Raw genomic sequence first — 16406 nt, forward strand, 5'->3', positions numbered from 1 at the left:
CTGTGAGAAGCGAGGTTCCAGGGAATGAGGCAGAGGGCCTTCGCGGTAATGGCACCCACCCTGTGGAATGCCCTTCTATCAGATGTCAAGGAAATAAACAACTATCCATCCTTTAGAAGACATCTGAAGGCAGCACTGTTTAGGGAAGCTTTTAATTTTTGAAGTTTTATTCTGTTTTTAATGTGCTGTTGAGAGCCACCCAGAGTGGCTGGGGTAACCCAGCCAGATGGGCAGGGTAGAAATAATAAACTAAACTATAAACTATATATGCTGTAAATTATTTTTTTTCACAAGTGTGAAACACGCATTGCATATATTTTTAAACCATTGATTCTTCATTTTATTTGATTTGAACAACAACAGTGGAACAGGATTAGAAGTTCAGCAGGTACAAAGCAAAATGAAGGAACAAATTTGGCAAAGGGATTTATGGAGACCAGGAAATTGTAGCTTACCTAGAAGGCATTCAGCTTGGGTCACCTGCATCGTGCACAAACTATGATATGCATTTCTAGCTGTAGCCTAGTGAGATTAGTATGTCTATATGAGAGTATATAATATGTCTAGTAATCATTAATCTCACTTTGTGTTTAGTTTATGCATCTATATATACTACTCATCTAACTCCCTCTTAACTCCTGAAAGTGCTATATTGTCTAAATATTAGCCCATAGTCAAAACAAAAAAAATTCCTTCCAGTAGCACCTTAAAGACCAACTAAGTTAGTTCTTGGTATGAGCTTTCGTGTGCATGCACACTTCTTCAGATACGAAGAATCTTCAGATACGAAGAATGGTATCTGAAGAAGTGTGCATGCACACGAAAGCTCATACCAAGAACTAACTTAGTTGGTCTTTAAGGTTCTACTGGAAGGAATTTTTTTTGTTTTGACTATGGCAGACCAACACGGCTACCTATCTGTAACTATTAGCCCATAGTAATCAATCAAATTTTATAATAGAGAGGGTGCCTTTTGGCCTAACACTTTTCTTTTCACTTATTGGAAGGTGGCAAAGGAATATCTGTAGGTGGAGTAGAATCACTTGTAAATTTCATATCACGGCAGAACAAAACTGTTTCCTTGCCCAAACCCAACTGGTATTGCCATATGTACATCTTCTGATTGGGCTGCACGGTTACACTAATAGCTTCTTCGATCTCAGTGGCTTCATTCCAGTTTTCCTGCTCTGTATTGACCCTCTTCCCACCATACTCAGCAGTGAGAGAGAACTGATACTTGGCAATGGCTTCAGTGAGCGCACCCGACTGATATGTGGCAGTCATGGAAATCTTCCAGTTGTGCTCCACACTGCTCATCTTCTGCTTGTTGTATCCCACTTTCTTGGTGATCTTCTTATTCCATACAATGGGAGTGCTAGAGTCATTGGAGATGGTCTTGATAGGTTCCCATCTACCATAAGCTGGACCATAGGTAATAGCCATTCCTCCAGGGAGCATATTCACTACATCACTATGGAAGGAAAATGTTTCAGCATTCAGATTTTCGTGGAAGTTGGTGCTTTTATAGTACTGGATGCCCCATTCATCAACAGGTTTTACAAAGTAATAGTATTTTCTGACGCCCCAGTAATAGAGACCATCCTTGCAAGCAGGATGAAGTGTGTATTCAACTGCATCTTTATCTTCATTCATATTAGTGACCATACGGTAAACACCTCTTTTCTGAAAAATGATATAGAAGTATCTAGAGGCTGAGAGGTAATGGTCCCCTCCGCGGCAGTTGGGATGGAGGCTGTATACTACAGCATCTAGGTCTTTATTCATGTTGCTGACACGGCGATAGTTGTCTCCTTTGATGATGTAGAATAGGCCGTCCTGATGGGCTAAGTAGTGATCTCCTCCCATGCAGGAACTGTGCAGGCTAAACACTTCAAGGTCTTTGCCCCTGTGGAAATTGGTGGACCTCATGTAGCAGCCCAGGTCTGAGCGGACAATGTAGTAATATTCATCTACCCCACAGAAATCAACCCCTGGGGCTTTGTTCTTAGGGACTATCTCTGGCATGGTGCTTGATTCTAGGAAAAGAAAGCAATGTATTCAGTTAGATCAGAAGATTTCACAAATTGATCATTTATTTACTCTTTTTACTTATTTTATTATTTATGACGATGAAATAATTAACAGAATTTGCTGACGTCTTGGAAAACAGTCTCAATGCTTTAACACAATATACCTTCCAGTGCCAAATATAATTCCAAAGGTAAATGATTACTAATTAATTGTGAGGTGCTTTAAAGACGAAGCAAACACCTTCTCCTTGTCAAGACATATTTCTCTATCTATTTCTCTCTTCATTTGATAGGAGACCCACCCATCCCTTCTAAGGAATATAATATTGCATTTAACAGGCTGATCAGTTTTAAAAGCAGTTTGCCCAGTGACTTTAGGGTATGGCTGTTTGAGAAACAAAAGACCAAGATTTTGCTGAAAATCAATGCTTTTTTGAAGGCTCAGTGTGGCTAAAACACCGACATCCATCACTGCTGTGCTTGCTCACAAAGAGAAGCTCTTTGCACCGCTCCATTGTTCAGAACATCTGAGAGAGTGGGCATTCAATACTCAAGCCCCATTACATGTGGTCAAGCTTAAGGAGAGGCTGAGACAGTGGATTTTGGGGGGATATTTACTGAGATCTTTTGTGGGCACCATACGAGGTCACTCAGGCACCCATAAGTGCTATGTTGGTGACTGCTGTTCTAATTAATTTCCTGTCTCAGCTGTGATGGGAAGAAACTGCCTAATACCTCAGAATATCTTGGAAAGTGGAACAAAATTCAGATCTGGACCTGTTTTTTTTCCTCATAGTGTGCATAAACCAACACAATCCATCCTTTCTCCCATTCATCCTGGAAGGGGCAGATAAACTTACTTGCCTACTTTCAACCTCGGTAGTTAATGCAATAGTACTGTAGTGCCAGACTATTGAGGTTCAGAGCTAGGAGAAGAGGACAGTACACATCTATTGTGGTTGGTGGGGGAGGGGAGAGAAGAGATTTCCCAGTTCTTTATTCCCCCACGGATTTTCCTGTGGCATCTAATTTGTTCCCTCTAACACCAACGTTGTTCATGGTTCTTCAGATGATCATCCCTGCTTGGGATTGCCATGCTGTAAGATCTGTACTCTCTCCATGTGGACTGAAGGTTTAAATATGTGTATAAATCATATTTCTTAAAGCTAAAACAGTCCCTACTATGTATTCAATTCTCCAAGGGAGCACAGCCCCTGGGTGAATATCTGGAACCCCCTGGGATCTTGCTCCAGCTCAACAGAGTGTGTGTGTGCATGAATGTCATTTTCTTGGGTCTCTTTCTCACTCTGCACAATCCCCTCCCCCAAACTAGGGCTGGTGGTCTGATCAGCCACTCAACTCCACCTTTTGGGTGTTTTTGATTCAGGAATATAAAAAGAGGGGCATAATAGAAGATTGTGCATGGCATTAAAGAAGTGGCTATTTCTCTCTCCCACTTCTTCTGCCATAACTGTCGAGCTCAAGAGGTCCTATTAAAATAGCCTGACAGCAGAGTCAGTGATAGGCAAAAGAACATACTTTTCATACAATGCAAAACTCCTAATTTATTTTATTTTAAGTGTCCTTTATTTCATCTCCCAATGGTGAAAATAGTTTCTTTTTTTAAAAAAAGCACTGTCAAAACGCTCAGCACATTCTTAAACCCCCTTACCCAAGAAACCAAAGCCGTAAAAGGAAACATAATCAAAAATATTTTTGAACCATAAAATGTATCCTCCACACATGCAGCAAAAGCCTCACTGTTCAGATATATATAAGCATGGGGTATAGTAATTCGATCACATGATCCCACTAGTTGATTGACAACTTTTAACTCAAACACTGAATATTATACATTCAGATCCTCAGGAGTTACCACATTTATAAACTAACATTTGCACTTGGAGTAGGGAGTGAGGGGAGGGGGGAATTAACTCAGCTGTCAGACAGTGTGAAAAACTCCTTTATGAAAGTCATGATCACAAAGCATTAAGATAGCCATGGTCTTCTGGTGACTTTATGCAGCCCTACTCATTGCTATTTGAGAACTTAGCAACACTCAGTTTGTATAGGATTGCATTCTGAAAGTGATCTGGAGGTCAGGATGGATGTTCGTAATATAAGATAAACTTTATAGACTATTTACAGAATGAATGTGCAAGGAAGCTCCAGCTTCTCTGTTGCTGAATCCTTCCTCTACCCAGAGGATGTGTCCAGTCACATCTGGTTCCTTTGAGCCAACCCACGGAAACGGAGAGCATTCTCCCAGATACCCACGCCCCGCTTCCAAACCCAAGATGTTGCAAATGAGTTCAGAATCTGGTAGAAATGAGAATTCTGCCTCTGGATCACATCATGATCTCATCCTGCAAGGTGTTTCAAGACATTTAGTGGAGAGTGAGTAAAGAAAGAAATTCTGATTGCTGGAGGGACCAGAGATACCAATCCCTAAAGCCTTTGGAAAGCCCCACATAACTTCTATATCACACAGAAAATATCATTTACAGATAGGTAGCCGTGTTGGTCTGCCATAGTCAAAACAAAACAAATTTCCTTCCAGTAGCACCTTAAAGACCAACTAAGTTATTTCTTGGTATGAGCTTTCGTGTGCATGCACACTTCTTCAGATACACAGGTTGATGGACTTCCATTTCATGCAGCTCAATGTGGTGCCTTCCATAGTTCCAGTTACAGACAGTGTGTATCTGAAGAAGTGTGCATGCACACGAAAGCTCATACCAAGAAATAACTTAGTTGGTCTTTAAGGTGCTACTGGAAGGAAAAGAGAATATCATTGGCACTCAATAATTATAAAGTTAGACTACATGTCGACAAAGAAGCAACCCTTCCCTTGTGCCCCAAAATCTAAAGTAGTCTCTCTCTGCTCCTGCCCAGTAGCCCTCCAAGACTTACCGGTTTCCGCGGTATTCACACAGAAAGTTTGTAATAGGTGGCAGCTGCTTCTCTTTTTGGAGAATGTGGGAAATGTGTGAACAGTTGCTGTTTATATAGGATAGAAGAGGCCAAGGGTTAATGAGAAACTACACACTGCTCCACTTACATTGGAACCAAAGTACATGCTTTATTGATTTTTTTTTTCAGATAATGAACAGCGACAACAACCACAAGACAACCCTCCCAGGACCTCGTGCTGTGCTCCGAAGGCTTCAGATTCCTTTTGGTGAAGCCGGGAGAGCAAGACTCTCCTGGCTTCAGCAGAAAGGGAGAGCTGTGCAGTGCCCCTTCAGACAAGTGGGAGGAGAAATGGAAGGGGCTTCATTTCTCCTGCCGCTTCGCTGAAGGGGTGCTGAGCAGAGAGGGGGAGATTTTTTTCCCCCTTGTTCTCCCCCACTAAAACAAGGTGCATCCTAAGATCGGGTGCGTCCTATGCAGTGAAAAATACGGTAATTGAAAAACACCTTAAATATCAACCAAATGCAATTTTAAAATACATAAAAAGTAAAAGTGTTCATCTACTGACAATGCAATAAGGAAATCTATCCTTCCCCAACTGAAAGAGGAACACAAAGACGGAACAGAGCTGGTCCACCCATGAGGCAAGGTGAGGTGACTGCCTCAGGTGGCAGAATGTACTGAGGCAGCCGGGTCAATCAGGAGGTTACTCAGCTGTGCAGAGAGAGATTCTGTTTGAATATGCATTAATGCCATTTTTAGATTCAAGGTCTGTTGCTGGAATACATGGTCTGTTTTAGTAGACTGATTGCTGGATTTTTAAAAGGAACTTCATTTAACTTGTACTGTTATTGCTGAAATAAAAACCGGCCCCCCATTTAGGAAGCTAGACTAAAGGATTCCGCCCAAGGCCTGAAACCACCAAAGTTGTGATGTTTTACTAAAGGAAAGGCAAAAGCTGCCAATGCAGGAAAATGCCTTTCCGGTCCTTCAACAGCGCCTGCGTACCTGTAGAGAAGAGGTTAACCTGCAAAAGGAGGCTTAACTGAGGGAGGGCAGGGTGGGAGAAGTTCTGGAGCCAACTGACACTGCTTTGAAGGTAAGATTCACCTTCTGTTCTGTGGGCGGTCCCTCCCCCTACCTGGCCGATCCTCTGGCAATGCCTCCCCAGGTGGGATTGGGCGATTGGCTGAAGTAGGCGGAGACCTCCAGGTATCCAGCCTGGGGAGGGCGAAGCCAGTCCCTACTACCGGGAGACGCACTGGGATGGGGGGGCTGTGCGCGACCACACAAAAGGCGCCCCCCCAGTTGATGTGGGGAGCGGTCACTGTATTATCTAAGTGACAGAAACTGAATTGAACATTTTGCCATCTCCTCTAGAAACCTGAATATTTATCTACCTGAAGTGAACCAACTGATGTTTAGTAACTGAAGCTTAAGAAGAGTTATGCCTAAAGTATTATGTTTAAACCTGAGACATATTATAGTTAAAATATATAAGTTAAATTCTACCTGAAAGAACTCGTTTCCTGACCCACTTTGTGTCATAAACTTCCTTTGTTTAACAAAACTTTTCTTGTTTGTTTGATCAACTCCTTCCTGAGACTCTAAATCATTAAGTTTTACCTCACACAAGTCCCCCACTAGATAATCTGAGGTAAATTGTAGACGTTCGTGTAACTAGTGTACCTTCAGGTGGTCACACTATATTTAATTGAGGGCTGGCCCAAAGTGAGGTTGAGAAAGTGCTGTTGTGCTGTCGCTCACTGCTGGTGGTTGTTTTTCTTTTCTGAGAGAGAGATTTAAAATTCTTGAGGTTTTAAATTTTGGAAGTTTAAGTGATGTTTTAAATTGTGTATATGGTACATTTCATTGTTAAAGACAACCTGAGACCTATGATGTGGAAAGTGGGATATTATTTCTCGAAATAAATAAATAAATAAATAAATAAATAAATAAATAAATAAATAAATGGAATAGATAAAAATTGCATCCATTCAAAGAAACAGAAGTTGGAGAAAAATGTATTTGCCTGGCATTCAAAAGCTAATAACATCAGCGGTGGGCAAGCCTGATGAGGGAGAGCACTACACAACCAGGGGCTACCACTGGCAAGGCCTCTTCTCTTGCTTCCCCCCCTTGGCACCTCTGTTGGAGGGGGGGCACAGAGAAGGGCTTCCAGTGATCACTGCAGAGCTCAGGTAGGTTGTTATTTGAGGTACTGAGATTTTGAACCACATGAGTCAAAGCCAGCATTTGAATTAGGGCTAGTAATCAAATGGCAACCAGAGTTGAAGAGAAATGTTCCTTCTTGTGCCTCTAGGACAGGGAGGGGACAGGGCTAAAAGAGCTATTGCTTTTAGCTATAAGGGCACATTCACCTTAGGCAGCCTCCCACAACCAGCATGTCATTGGTGAGTGACCCAAAGTGGCTGTGGTCATCTCACACTCTCATGCCTGTGAACACAGGACACATGCATAAATCTCTCTGACCACCTGAACACTGTGTCTGATCTTTAGATTTGTTTTGCTGCTGCCGAATTAGTGGGATCTTGGGTTGGGAAGGGGACATAAAAAGTTGCTGAGGGGGTGCTGGATCAGGCCCCTGGACCCTCCCCTTTCCTAGGCCAACCCTCAAATCTTCTGGAAAAGGAAGAAGGTATTTGTGTCTTCTGGAAAATATATGTTGAAAATCATTTTCACACAAGTGTGAAAATTGCACGGAACACATTTTAAGACTATTGATTCTTAATTTATTTGATTTGTATAACAACAGTGGGACAGGTTGCAGAGTTCAGCAAATACAAAGCAAAATGAAGGAACAAATTTAGCAAAGGCATTTATAGCTTATAAATAGTAGCTCACCCGGAAGTAATTCAGTCTTTGTCACCTGCATTGTGCACAAACTAGGACAGGGGTAGGCAAACTAAGGCCCGGGGGCCGGATCTGGCCCTATTGCCTTCTCAATCCGGCCGGCGGACGGTCCGGGAATCAGCGTGTTTTTACAAGGATAGAATGTGTCCTTTTATTTAAAATGCATCTCTGGGTTATTTCTGGGGCATAGGAATTCGTTCACCACCCCCCAATATAGCCCTGCCCACCACATGGTCTGAAGGACGGTGGACCGGCCCTAGGCTAAAAAAGGTTGCTGACCTCTGAACTAGGATATGCTGTTCTAGCTGTAGCCTAAGGAGTTTTTCATAAACTTGGACAAGTATATCTAGGTAGCCTATCAAGATGTATATGTCTATATGAGAGTATATAATATGTCTAATAATCATTAATCTCACTTGGTCTTTAGCTTTTGCATCTCTATATACCACTCAGCGACATAGCTGTCAACGTTTCCCTTTTCTTGCGAGGAATCCTATTCGGAATAAGGGAAAGGTTGACAGCTATGCTCAGCGAATTCCCCCTTAGCTCAGGAGAGCTCTATATTTTCTAAATATAGTAATCAATAGTAATCAATCATATTTTATAATAGAGAGGGTGCCTTTTGGCCTAACACTTTTCTTTTCACTTATTGGAAGGTGGCAAAGGAATATCTGTAGGTGGAGTAGAATCACTCGTAAATTTCATATCACGGCAGAACAAGACCGCTTCCTTGCCCAAACCCAGCTGGTATTGCCATATGTACATCTTCTGATTGGGCTGCACGGTTACACTAATAGCTTCTTCGATCTCAGTGGCTTCATTCCAGTCTTCCTGCTCTGTGTTGACCCTCTTCCCACCATACTCAGCAGTGAGAGAGAACTGATACTTGGCAATGGCTTCAGTGAGCGCACCTGACTGATATGAGGCAGTCATGGAAACCTTCCAGTTGTGCTCCACACTGCTCATCTTCTGCTTGTTGTATCCCACTTTCTTGGTGATCTTCTTATTCCATACAATGGGAGTGCTGGACTCATTGGAGATGGTCTTGATAGGTTCCCATCTACCATAAGCTGACCCATGGGTAATAGCCATTCCTCCAGGGAGCATGTTCACAACATCACTATGGAAGGAGTATGTTTCAGCATCCACATTTTCGTGGAAGTTGGTGCATCTATAGTACTGGACCCCCCATTCATCATGGGGCTTTACAAAGTAATAGTAATTCTTGATGCCCCAAAAATAGAGATTATCCTTGCAAGCTGGGTGAAGTGTGTATTCAACTGCATCTGTATCTTCATGCATATTACTGATCCGACGGTAAACCCCTCTTTTATGGAAAATGATATAGAAGGATCCAAAGGCTGAGAGGTAATGGTCCCCTCCGCGGCAGTTGGGATGGAGGCTGTATACTACAGCACCTAAGTCTTTATTCATGTTGTGACACGGCGATAGTTGTCTCCTTTGATGATGTAGAATAGGTCATCCTCATGGGCTAAGTAGTGATCTCCTCCCGTGCAGGAACTGTGCAGGCTAAACACTTCAAGGTCTTTGCCCTCATGGAAATTGGTGGACCTCATGTAGCAGCCCAGGTCTGAGCGGACAATGTAGTAATATTTATCTACCCCACAGAAATCAACCCCTGGGGCTTTGTTCTTAGGGACTATCTCTGGCATGGTGCTTGATTCTAGGAAAAGAAAGCAATGTATTCAGTTAGATCAGAAGATTTCACAAATTGATCATTTATTTACTCTATTTACTTATTTTATTATTTATGACAATGAAATAATTAACAGAATTTGCTGACGTCTTGGAGAACTGTCTCAATGCTTTAACACAATATACCTTCCAGTGCCAAATATAATTCCAAAGGTAAATGATTACTAATTAATTGTGAGGTGCTTTAAAGACGAAGCAAACACCTTCTCCTTGTCAAGACATATTTCTCTATCTATTTCTCTCTCCATTTGATAGGAGACCCACCCATCCCTTCTAAGGAATATAAATTGTGTTTGACAGGCTGGCCAGTTTTAAAAGTAGTTTGCCTTGTGATTTTATGGAATGGCTGTTTAGGAAATGAAAGATCCAGATTTTGCTGGAAATCAATGCTTTTTTGAAGGCTCAGTGTGGCTAAAACACCGACATCCATCACTGCTGTGCTTGTTCACAAAGAGAAGCTCTTTGCACCTCTCCCTTGTTCAGAACATATTAAAGAGTGGGCCTTCAATACTGAAGCCCCATTAAAAGGAGAGGCTGAGCCAGTGCATTTTGTTTTTTGTTTTGTTTTGTTTTGTTTAATAATATTTTATTAATTTTACAATCCAAATTTTAAGAACATAACACACATTTTTTCACATACATTCTTTTTTGGTCTTCCCTCAGCTCTTCTGACAATCCTCCGTTTTGATTCTTTTTTACGCATTTCCTAATTTTATATTGTCTTATAATGATAACCTTCCTCCTCCCTACTCCCCTTTTTACAATATTTTTAATATTAATTCTTCACAGAGCCTCTTGCAAACCAACAAACGTTATTTCTTCACCGCATCTACTTTTCAAATAATTTACAAATTTACTCCAGTCCTCGGTGAACCTATGATTCCATCAGTTTCGGATCTTTCCTGTTAATTTGTCGAGTTCTGCATAGTCCATTAATTTCATTCTCCATTCTTCCATCATTGGTATCTCTTCTTGTTTCCATTTTTGGGCCAATAATGTCCTTGCAGCTGTTACCGCATATAAAAAAAGCTTACGTTCTTTTCTATTTATTTCACTTCCAACCATGCCTAACAGAAATGCCTCTGGTTTCTTTACAAATGTATATTTCAACTTTTTTTTTCAATTCATTATATATGATTTCCCAGAAGCATTTCACCTTTTTACACTCCCACCACATATGATAAAATGTTGCCTCTTTTTCTTTACATTTCCAACATTTGTTACACACTTTGTACAGAGCCAGTGGATTTTGAGGGGATATTTACTGAGGCCTTTTGTGGGCACCATACGAGGGCAGCCAGGCACTCATGAGTGCCATGCTGGTAACTGCTGTTCTAATTAATTCCTATTTCAGCTGTCCTGGGAAGAGACTGCCTAATAGCTCAGAATATCTTGGAAAGAAGAGCAAAATTCAGATCTGAAGCTGCTTATCTCATTGTGTGCAAAAACTGACACCACCCTGTCACCATACAGCACTGGAAGGGACAGATAAACTTGTGTGCATGAACCGACACCACCCATTCTCCCATACAGCACTGGAAGGGGCAGATAAACTTACTTGCCTACCCTCAACCTCAGTACAGCAACTACAGCAATAGTACTATAGTGCCAGACTGTTGAGCTTCAGAGCTAGGAGAGGATGGAAGGACACATCTATGGGGGCTGTGGGGGAAGAGAAGAGATTTCCCAATTCTTTACTTGTATTTTCTTGTGGCATCTGATTTGTTCCTTCTAACAGCAACGTGTCCAGGAGGTGCAGATTGTTAAGACTAGATGAGCATCCCTGCTTGGGATTGCCATGCTGTAAGATCTGCACCCCCTCCATGCAGACTGAAGGTTTAAATATGTGTATAAATCATATTTCTTAAAGATACGGCAGTCTCTACCATGTCTTCAATTCTCCAAAGGAGCACTGGGTGAGTCCCTGGAACACCTTGGGATCTTGCTACAGCTTGGCAGAGGAAAGTGTTCGTGAATATGCATGAATGTCATTTTTAAATTGAAACTCAGCTGCTGGAATACGTGGTTTGTTTTAGTAGAATGGTTGTTGTATTATTAAAAGGAACTTCATTTAACTTGTACTGTTAATGCTTAAATAAAAACCTTACAGTGAGGTATAGATCCTGTGTTCTTGGGTCTCTTCCTCACTCTGCACAAGAAGGGCTGGTAGTCTGATCAGCCACTAAACTCCACCATTTGGGTGTTTTTGATTCAGGAATATAAAAATAGGGGCATAACAGAAGTTTGTAAGATTATGTGTGACACTAAAGAAGTGGCTATTCCTCCCTCCCTCTTCTGGTGCCATAACTCTAGAGCTCAAGAGGTCCTATTAAAATAGCCTGACAGCAGAGTCAGTGGATAGGCAAAAGAACATATATTTCCACACAATGAAAAACTCCCTCTTGAAATAAATTATCACAAAGCATTGAGATAGCCATTGTCTCCTGGTGACTATATGCAGCTGTACACCTTGCTATTCAAGAAACATTCAGTTTGTCTAGGACTGCATTCTGAAAGAGATCTGGAGGTTGGGATGGATGTATCTAATATAAGTTATACTTTATAAACTATTTACAAAAGAAATGTTCCAGGGAGCTCCGGCTTCTCTGTTGCTGAATCCTTCCCCTACCCAGAGGCCCCTTCCAGTCCCATCTGCGTTCTCAAAGATACCCATGTGCCCCTTCCAAACCCAAGATGTTGCATATGAGTTCAGAATCTGGTGGGAATGGGGATTCTGCCTCTGGATCACATCATGATCTCATCCTGCAAGGTGTTTCATGACATTTAGAGGAGACTGAGCAAATGAAGGGAGTTCTGGTTGCTGGACGGACCAGAGATACCAATCCCTAAAGCCTTTGGGAAGCCAGTGGTGAACAAAGAAGAACAGGCACCCAGGGTAGGGGGGCAGGGCAAACCACCCATCGGCGCAAGCGCACGTGCCGCTACGTACCACGTGTGCGCCGCTATGTACCATGCATGCATGCGCATCCTATGTATGGCGGCGGGATCCTCTGCTCGCAGCTGCAGCAGAGTCAGTGGGATCCTTCGCTCGCAGCAGCAGCAGTGGTGGAGGGTTAGGGTACACTGTATGGCGCTTGATCGCCGCCACACATGCATCACTGGTTGGTTTGCCGATGGCACTGCTCGAGCGCTGTACGGACGGTGGAGGAGAGTGCAGCCACGAACAGAGGATCCTCCACACGTGTCTGCGGCAGCACAATGATGGTGCGCACCCGGGGCGGCAGGGCGATCTCCCTGAGGTGTGCCTTCTTGTCACACCTCCTCAGAGATGGCACCCGGGGGGCCCGACCCCTTCCTCCGCCACTGGGGAAGGCCCCATCTCACTTCAATATCACACATGGAATATCATTGGCACTCAATAATTATAAAGAAGTAGTTAGACTACAGGTCCACAAAGAAGCAGCCCCTGGAACTTCCTGGGATTTTGCTTCAGCTGTGCAGAGAGAGATTCTGCTTGAGTATGCATTAATGTCATTTTTAGATTCAAGGTCTGTTGCTGGAATACATGGTCTGTTTTAGTAGACTGGTTGTTGGATTATTAAAAGAAACTTCCTTTAAGTTGTACTGTTATTGCTGAAATAAAAACCGGCCCCCCATTTAGGAAGCTAGACTAAAGGATTCCGCCCAAGGCCTGAAACCACCAAAGTTGTGACGTTTTACTAAAGAAAGGCAAAACCTGCCAATGCAGGAAAATTCCTTTCCGGTCCTTCAACAGCACCTTTGTACCTGTAGAGAAGAGGTCAACCTGCAAAAGGAGGCTTAACTGAGGGAGGGCAGGGTGGGAGAAGTTCTGGAGCCAACTGACACTGCTTTGAAGGTAAGATTCACCTTCTGTTCTGTGGGCAGTCCCTCCCCCTACCTGGCTGATCCTCTGGCGACGCCCCCCCAGGTGGGATTGGGCGATTGGCTGAAGTAGGCGGAGACCTCCAGGTATCCAGCCTGGGGAGGGCGAAGCCAGTCCCTACTACCGGGAGACGCACTGGGATGGGGGGGGGCTGTGTGTGACCACGCAATAGGCGCCCCCAGCCCCAGTTGTTGTGGGAGCGGTCACTGTATTATCTAAGTGACAGAAACTGATTTGAACATTTTGCCATCTCTTCTGGAAACCTGAATATTTATCTACCTGAAGTGAAACAACTGATGTTTAGTAACTGAAGTTTAAGAAGGGTTGTGCCTAAAGTGTTATGTTTAAACCTGAGACATCTTATAGTTAAAGTAAATAAGTTAAATTCTACCTGAAAGAACTCGTTTCCCGACCCACTTTGTGTCATAAACTTCCTTTGCTTAATAAAACTTTTCTTGTTTGTTTGAGCAACTCCTGTCTGGGACTCTAAATCATTTTTACCTCACAAAAGTCCCCCACTAAATAATCTGAGGTAAATTGTAGAAATTCGTGTAACTGGTGTACCTTGAGGTGGTCACACTATATTGAGGGCTGGCCCAACGTGAGGTTGAGAAAGTGCTGTTGCGCCGTCGCTCACTGCTGGTGGTTGTTTTTCTTTTCTGAGAGAGATACGTTAAATTGTTGAGGTTTTAAATTTTGGAAGTTAAAGTCATGTTTTAAATTGTGTATATGGTACATTTTATTGTCAAAGACAACCTGAGACCTATGATGTGGAAAGTGGGATATTATTTCTTAAAATAAATAAATAAAAGGAATGGATAAAGATTGCATCCATTCAAAGATTCTGAAGCCTGGAGAAAAATGTATTTGCCTGGCATTCAAAAGCTAATAGCATCAATGGTGGGCAAGCCTGATGAGGGAGAGCACTACACAACCAGGGGCTACCACTGGCAAGGCCTCTTCTTTTGCTGCCCCCTTGGCACCTCTGTTGGAGGGGGCGCACAGAGAAGGGCTTGAAGGGATCACTGCAGAGCTCAGGTAGGTCTTTATGGGAAGAGGAGTTCCTTGAGGTACTGAGATTCTGAACCACATAAGACAAAACCAGCATTTGAATTAGGGCTAGTAATCAAATAGCAACCAGCGTAAAGAGAAATGTTCCTTCTTGTGCCTCTAGGACAGTGAGGGGGCAGGGCTAAAAGAGCTATTGCTTTTAACAATAAGAGCACATTCACCTTAGGCAGCCTCCCACGACCAGCATGTCATTGGTGAGTGACCCAAAGTGCCTGTGGTCACCTCACACTCTCATGCCTGTGAACACAGGACACATGCATAAATCTCACTGACCACCTGAACACTGTGTCTGATCTTTAGATTTGTTTTGCTGCTGCCGAATTAGTGGGATCTTGGGTTGGGAAGGGGACATAAAAAGTTGCTGAGGGGGGCTGGATCAGGGCCCTGGACCCTCCCCTCTCCTAGGCCAACCCTCAAATCTTCTGGAAAAGGAAGAAGGTATTTGTGTCTTCTGGAAAATATATGTTGAAAATCATTTTGTACACAAGTGTGAAAATTGCACGGAACACATTTTAAAACTATTGATTCTTAATTTATTTGATTTGTATAACAACAGTGGGACAGGTTGCAGAGTTCATCAAATACAAAGCAAAATGAAGGAACAAATTTAGCAAAGGGATTTATAGCTTATAAATAGTAGCTCATCCGGAAGTCATTCAGCCTGGGTCACCTGCATTGTGCACAAACTAGGACAGGGGTAGGCAAACTAAGGCCCGGGGGCCGGATCTGGCCCAATCGCCTTCTCAATCCGGCCGGCGGACAGTCCGGGAATCAGCGTGTTTTTACAAGGATAGAATGTGTCCTTTTATTTAAAATGCATCTCTGGGTTATTTCTGGGGCATAGGAATTCGTTCACCACCCCCCAATATAGCCCTGCCCACCACATGGTCTGAGGGACGGTGGACCACCCCATGGCTGAAAAAGGTTGCTGACCCCTGAACTAGGATATGCTTTTCTAGCTGTAGCCTAAGGAGTTTTTCATAAACTTGGACAAGTGTATCTATGTAGCCTATCAAGATGTATATGTCTATATGAGAGTATATAATATGTCTAATAATCATTAATCTCACTTGGTCTTTAGCTTTTGCATCTCTATATACCACTCAGCGACATAGCTGTCAACGTTTCCCTTTTCTTGCGAGGAATCCTATTCGGAATAAGGGAAAGGTTGACAACTATGCTCAGCGATTTCCCCCTTAGCTCAGGAGAGCTCTATATTTTCTAAATATAGTAATCAATAGTAATCAATCATATTTTACAATAGAGAGGGTGCCTTTTGGCCTAACACTTTTCTTTTCACTTATTGGAAGGTGGCAAAGGAATATCTGTAGGTGGAGTAGAATCACTCGTAAATTTCATATCACGGCAGAACAAGACCGCTTCCTTGCCCAAACCCAGCTGGTATTGCCATATGTACATCTTCTGATTGGGCTGCACGGTTACACTAATAGCTTCTTCGATCTCAGTGGCTTCATTCCAGTCTTCCTGCTCTGTGTTGACCCTCTTCCCACCATACTCAGCAGTGAGAGAGAACTGATACTTGGCAATGGCTTCAGTGAGCGCACCTGACTGATATGAGGCAGTCATGGAAACCTTCCAGTTGTGCTCCACACTGCTCATCTTCTGCTTGTTGTATCCCACTTTCTTGGTGATCTTCTTATTCCATACAATGGGAGTGCTGGACTCATTGGAGATGGTCTTGATAGGTTCCCATCTACCATAAGCTGACCCATGGGTAATAGCCATTCCTCCAGGGAGCATGCTCACAACATCACTATGGAAGGAGTATGTTTCAGCATCCACATTTTCGTGGAAGTTGGTGCATCTATAGTACTGGACCCCCCATTCATCATGGGGCTTTACAAAGTAATAGTAATTCTTGATGCCCCAGTAATAGAGATTATCCTTGCAAGCTGGGTCAAGTGTGTATTCAACTG

At 42.9% G+C, this 16406-nt stretch overlaps 1 protein-coding gene across 1 annotated transcript; it reads right to left on the bottom strand.

Moving 5' to 3' along the window:
• Nucleotides 1-316: 316 nt before the first annotated feature.
• Nucleotides 317-5053, bottom strand: LOC309353987 (uncharacterized protein). The gene is made up of 3 exons (XM_081883668.1): nt 4944-5053; nt 926-2036; nt 317-661 (listed from the first exon to the last, which is right to left on the bottom strand). Exon 2 carries the CDS (start codon nt 2023-2025, stop codon nt 994-996), a length of 1032 nt encoding a protein of 343 aa, XP_081739794.1. The 5' UTR covers nt 2026-2036; nt 4944-5053; the 3' UTR covers nt 317-661; nt 926-993.
• Between the last annotated feature and the right edge of the window lie 11353 nt (nt 5054-16406).

This window comes from Podarcis melisellensis (assembly GCF_964234715.1).
Source record: "Podarcis melisellensis genome assembly, chromosome: 13".
In the NCBI taxonomy this organism is placed as follows: domain Eukaryota; kingdom Metazoa; phylum Chordata; class Lepidosauria; order Squamata; family Lacertidae; genus Podarcis; species Podarcis melisellensis.

Coding starts and splice junctions, on each gene's coding strand:
- LOC309353987 (XM_081883668.1), bottom strand. CDS start 2,025: ATGCCAGAGATAGTCCCTAAGAACAAAGCCCCAGGGGTTGATTTCTGT.